The 6075-nt window shown below is 39.8% G+C and overlaps 1 protein-coding gene across 1 annotated transcript; it reads right to left on the reverse strand.

Moving 5' to 3' along the window:
- On the reverse strand, positions 1–4289 carry LOC133449126 (odorant receptor 131-2-like). Its single transcript, XM_061728256.1, has 4 exons — positions 4263–4289; positions 3309–3428; positions 1937–2698; positions 1–105 (listed from the first exon to the last, which is right to left on the reverse strand). The coding sequence occupies exons 1-4, from the start codon at positions 4278–4280 to the stop codon at positions 1–3; spliced, it is 1005 nt and encodes a 334-aa protein (XP_061584240.1). The 5' UTR covers positions 4281–4289.
- Positions 4290–6075: the final 1786 nt, after the last annotated feature.

The raw sequence follows: 6075 nt of genomic DNA on the forward strand, positions 1-6075 counted from the left end.
TTAGGCAGAGCGACAGTGCCTGCTGGCGGGAAGGAGCTGCTGTTGCTCATGAGCAGCTCCAGAGGCCCGGGTGGCGTGGAGTTCAGCAGGAGCATCCTCTCCCGCCTGTTTCAGGACACAGATAAACATCATTTATCGGACTGGATACTAATATTATCTGCCATAAGAGTTCTGGCGAGTTTATTTGTGTTAATACATTAATTTTTGCTATTAGAAAAAGCTTTACCTGCCATGTAGATATTGAACTGAGATAAACAGAGATATTTTTATTATTATTTAAAGATAACCAACACACATATGGAAGGAAAAAAGAAAGAAAAAAAGTCTGGATGATGATTTCTTTCTTTCAAAGACACAGCATGCTTTTATTTTGAAACATCAGACTTAAACTACGATTTGTCCTAAACATGTTTTTTAACAGAATAAGACCATCTCAGACACTTTAACCTCTGATATTTGATTCACAAGTATTAAAACAACTATTACAAGTTTTATAAGACAAAACCTGTAATAAAATAAATGTGGATACAAAAGCATTATATAGAAATAAAAATCTGCTGTTCCTGTCGTAGTTTCTAATGAAAATAAGAAGTGTTTTTAAATTAAATTATAACAAATAGTGAATTATAAGTCACTATTTGTATAAGCAGAGTCAGATTTTCCACTCTGAAGTCTGAAGTGTAGAAAGAAAAAGAAAAAGAAAAATGAGGAAAAAAATCAACTTTTGGAAAGAAAATCACCTTCAAGTATCATCTGTATCCTTAAACTTTCACATCAAAAAACAGTTATTTACTCACAGAAAGTAAAGTGATGGCAGGACTCTCACCTGCCGAGCCACTGAGAAGATCAGCGACCTCCTGCTGCAACCTGCAGGCTCATTTATGGAGATGCTACAGAGGTCTTAGTGTGCGTTTGTATTGATCAGGCTGTCATGGCAATAGGCAAAGGGTTGTGATGTAGAAGGTTATGACTCCCTGAAACGTGCTCATGGAGCTGATTGATTCCCAAACCAAGAAGGTTCAGAGTAATGAGAAATCAACATTTAATGATGCAGATCAGTGACGAAAGACGACACTCAACACAAGCGTATGGGCCAACAATCACATGAAGTCTGATATGTCAGGTCTCATTCACGACTGTGTATCACGATTTACTCTTGAAGTGACACAATTCCAGTCTGAGATCAGAACCGGATCAGAATTCTGTTTCATGCAGTCGAAAAAAAAAACCAAACATTTATAAGTTATATTTCCCCCAAAAAAGAAAAAAAAGGATTGGATGTAGATCATTTCAGCTCGGTAGTGTGGATGTTATCCATGTGGCCTGAACGCCTGTGAAATCTCTATAAACAGTTAGATTTAAGCTCACATTGGAGAAAATAATGACTTTATCTTTTACTGTTTCAGAAAACTTGTATTTTTCTATTAAAACACATGAGGTACAATGAAAATCTCACATTTATTTCTTTTAAAAGAATCACATACGATATCTGAGTTTCAATTTTCCCAATTTTTCTTTTGCCTTTTGGCAGGCTTCTGTTTCCAAACGCTTCAACATATTTGGGATTTTTCTTTTTTTTTCTAAATCATTATCTCCTCAGCTCGAATTAAAATATTGTTTTAAAAAGCAAACTTGTTTTTTTTTTTTTGTTTGTTTTTTTTTTTAATTTAGCACAATTTAAAAAATAGTGCAAGGAGGGAATGAAGCCCAGAGGGCTTGTACAGAGTTCCACTCCCATCATCTACTGTAAACAGAAAATTAAATGTACAAACATAGGAAAACTCTAATTATAAACATGAAAAGAAAACAAAGATACATAATAGAGAATACATTTAAAAATTAGGACATGAGATGTTTTTTCAGCAATTGTTCTGTTTATATCTATTTACATGTTTCTGTTCGCAGCGTCCACTTTCTGCACTGCGGTTTTGCATACGTGGCTCAGAAGGTACATCTTGAAGTATCTGTGGAACTTCTTGTCTCTGGCGCCGTAGATGATTGGGCTCAGGAACCGAGGCAGCATGTAGACGATCAGGTAGTTCGCAAATCTGATTTCAAGGATTCGGCCCGGGAAGATGATGTGCAGAACGACTTCCACACTCGGGGAGATGTAAGAGAGCATGCACATGGCGAGCTGCGCTCCGTGGAGCAGGATGGTGTTCCTGGCTTTCTGGGCGCACATCTTCTCCGTGGAGAGGGCCCTGGCTGCAAACAGGATCTTCAAATAGGTGAAGACCAGAACTAGAAAGACACAGGAGAAATAGATGATATCGAAAGCCTGTCTTTTGTGAGCCAGAACTGGGTCTTTGAACACGTTGTGGCGCAAGCAGAAGACAGACTCGTGGAAGAAGCTCAGGGGCTCCGTGGCCAGCGTCACGAACAGATCTGTGATATCTGGAGCCACGCTAATGAACCAAATCAGCCCGATGACCACGAAAGTCCTCCTCACTGTGCAGATCTCGCTGTATCGTAAAGGCTCACAGATGGCGATGTAGCGCTCTGCCGCCATGGCAGCCAGGTTCACCGGCGTGTTTCTGGTGGTGAAGACCGCCACCAGGATGAAGAAGCAGCAGAAAGACACATTGATCTTGTAGAAAATGTAACTGAGGATGAAAAGTGTGATGGTCACGGTCAGCTGGATGGCGTCGTTGATCACCATGTGGATGAAGAGGATGTAACGAGGATCTTCATAGAAGGTCTAAAGGAAACCAAAAGAAGAGGGAATGAAGTGCAATTTATGGTGAGACGTGAAGAAAATGGTTATCGAACAACTGAACAACTGTTGTTGACAAGAAGAGAATGAAAGAACCCTGAGAACCCCAGTCGGAGCGCGTTAATAGTTGATACACATTTATAATTTACAGCTTTTTAAGACATGCTTAATTTGCACATGTGTACTCATATAACCTTTGTTCACATTCATGCTCCAACCGCATCCTCCTCTTCCTCTTCAAACAGGATTCTCAAGGTTATTGAGCACCCTAACCTGACCACCCACATGTCTTTGAACAGGGCCCTTTCAAGTTTTCCTGAGAACCACATATTGACCTTATAGGCCAGACATTTTCCTACAATATAGACGGTAGCACACACATGTCAGATGCCTAGCACGAGCAGATCCCGGGTAAAATACATCTTCTGACTGGACAAGTCGCACCACATCACCTCAGACACGAGGCCCCTAAAACTATTAAATACGCCCCTGTAAAACGACCTGGTTAAGACAACATGTGTGTGTGTGTGTGTGTGTGTGTGTGTGTGTGTGTGTGTGTGCGTGTGTGTGTGTGTGTGTGTGTGTGTGCGTGTACCTGGTGTCTAAAAAAGGTGGCGATCAAAGTGCTGTTGATGTAAGTGAGGACGAGCCAGAACAGAACCACGGTCAGGTTCTTCACAAACGCCGAGGTGAAGGTATCCCTGACCAGGAGGAGCTGCACCAGGGGCGCGGAAGAGAAAAAAAATAGAAATTACTTTCAGATACAGAGATTTATCTTCTACCTCAAAGTACAAAGGCTGCTTTTTACATTTCTGAAAACTCCTGACACATGAAATGTTTGGTGCCGACAGCATGTGGAGGCTGCAGGTTGTGGCTTCAGTCAGCTGGATTTCACATTTCTAGCTATCTCTGTCTGTTTGGTGCAGTTTAGGCTCATAAACTAGCATTTTAGAGATTAGAGAAGAATCCTGGTTTGGGCTTAAATCCAGTTTTTCTGTGGCCCAATTCCTGACTAAGATATATGACTTCTTTAGAGAGACCTCAGAGTGTTTTAAAATGTACTCTTCAACTTAACCTGCCAATAGACTTGTACATTCACCACAAACACATATTGATGCATTAAGTTTATAAATGTTCATAAACCTGCAGTATGTTCAGATACAAAGGCATCAAGAGAAAACTAAACTGTAATGCTGCAGCAGAACCTCAGTTTGTGTTTTTGATCATTACCAGCTGTTTAAGGGAGATTTCAGAACTTGAGAATATACATTTAAAGAAAATTATATATATAAGATTATATATATAAAATTATATATATAAACACGTTTTTTTTATATAAGATTGTAGTTATTTCAGTCATAAATTCCATTTTTGTCTTGAAGATCCAAAGGCTCACTTGCAGCTACAGATTTGATAAATTAAGTATGGCTTCATGATTTAAATTTTTTTTTTACGTGAGGAATAATAAAACATATAAATAACATAGTTGATAATCAGTGATTTAAAGACTAATCTGATGATAACAAACTATGATTTATTGTCACAAAACCTGTGGAGGGACAGTCATGTTGCCTCTGAGACCCAACGGCGAGCTCATGATTATCCAGGACCTGAGAAAGAAAGTATACTTTATTATAACATATTTGATAATAAGTGCCTGCGTTCAGTCTGATAAAACAGCAAACGTTTCAATATCACTTTAAATAGACTGCTGTTTTATAATGATTGAAATTTAGCATTTTTATCTGCAGAAAATGTTTAAAACTATAAACTCAAGTGATGCTTTTTTTTGTACTTTAACAGTACTTAACACACAAAAATCAGAGACACAAACATCACCAGCGGAACTTGGCTTTCATTCTGAAACAAATAACCGAAAAGGTCAGTTTTACAGTAAAAAAAAAGTAAAGCATTTAAATGTAAAGCAGTAAGATGTTAAAACACAAATACCCTGAAGTAAGAAGACGGGAAACTGTAGTTTCTCCCGACTCTGGTTCTTACCTGACTTCAGGCCAGATGCAGACAGCAGAGAGAGAAGAGACGGGGCTTATCAACGACTGCACGTGTCACCGAGGGGAAAGCCTGATGGCGACATACGATGGTGTCGTCCAATCGTTGCGCTGTGCACGCTGGACTTGTGATCTTGACTTTTGAAGTAAAAGTGAATTCATGTTACATGACTGCTTAATGCTGTGGATCCCATTTTACTTGATTTTCTTATCAGTCTGGTCTTTATCCAGCAGTTACAGCTGTCATGGCAGCTTTATGCAGGCCAGGTTTTTCTCTATTGTTGTTTTCTGTTTGTTTGTTCTTGTCTGCCGTCACACCTTCGTCCTCCGACAGTCTGTTAGGATGTTTTATGTTGCAAACATAACTGATGTTTTTAGCCAAAGTTTGACCAAATTCTTCTCAGTGAGTTTAACCAGAGTACTTTATGTTGCCATGTTTTTTTTTATACAGTGTTTTGGTTTGTCTGGTCTCTCTACCTTCAGTTTTTTCTCTTAACCTTGTCTTTTCCGCTCTCATTGACCCGATCACTCATGCCCAAACCTGGATTTTAGCAGGGGCTTACCGGGGCTCCAGCCAAAGGCCCTGGCGCTTTGACGGCCCTGGTTGCTGTTTGGTATTTTTGTGAATGAATAATGTCAGAATGCCTTTATTTTATCACTCCCTACAAGGATTTTGACATTGAAAAATGTTTTAATTTGCTTTGGCAAAAATTCATCATGAATGCTTGATTTTCATTGGTCCAACTTGGATGCATCTTACGCATCAGTGAATCGTTTCTCATGATGGCGGAAAACAGAAAATATGACAGTGGAGCACAGAAAAGAAAGAAAGAAAAAAAAGCAGAGATGGAACAGAACCATCGTTCTTCTTTGCTCCTCAAAACGTTAGTTTTGCTTACATCGGCTCTACGGTCCCACCAGAAGCTTTAACAGGCTGAATCGATGCTGATTTGGCGCCTGCGGAGTCAGAGGCACCATGACCATGGATCATCCGTACAGTACTGATCCTGCGTGTTGGGGGAACCAGTGTAGCCTACAAACATCTCCAGATCACACTTTAAAGCAAGCTCGCAAATGGTTAAGACAGTGGCTGCTTTTCTCTCCATCCACCTGAGCTGTGTTTTGCTTTGCATCTCGTGTTTTCAGCGATGCTAAAGGTCAATCATGCTTTGAAACGGGATTCAGTGACTGAAAGCACGCAACAGAACGCATGAGAGGTACGAAAACGGCAAACATCACAGAAAAGCAATGCTGACATATATTACACTTGCAACAGCCAGCGGAAGGATAAATACAGAACAAACAATTTGAGTCGGAGTGTGCATATTGGACTGAAGCGTTGAGAAGAGTTGT

Source organism: Cololabis saira, chromosome 8 (assembly GCF_033807715.1).
Source record: "Cololabis saira isolate AMF1-May2022 chromosome 8, fColSai1.1, whole genome shotgun sequence".
NCBI lineage: Eukaryota > Metazoa > Chordata > Actinopteri > Beloniformes > Belonidae > Cololabis > Cololabis saira.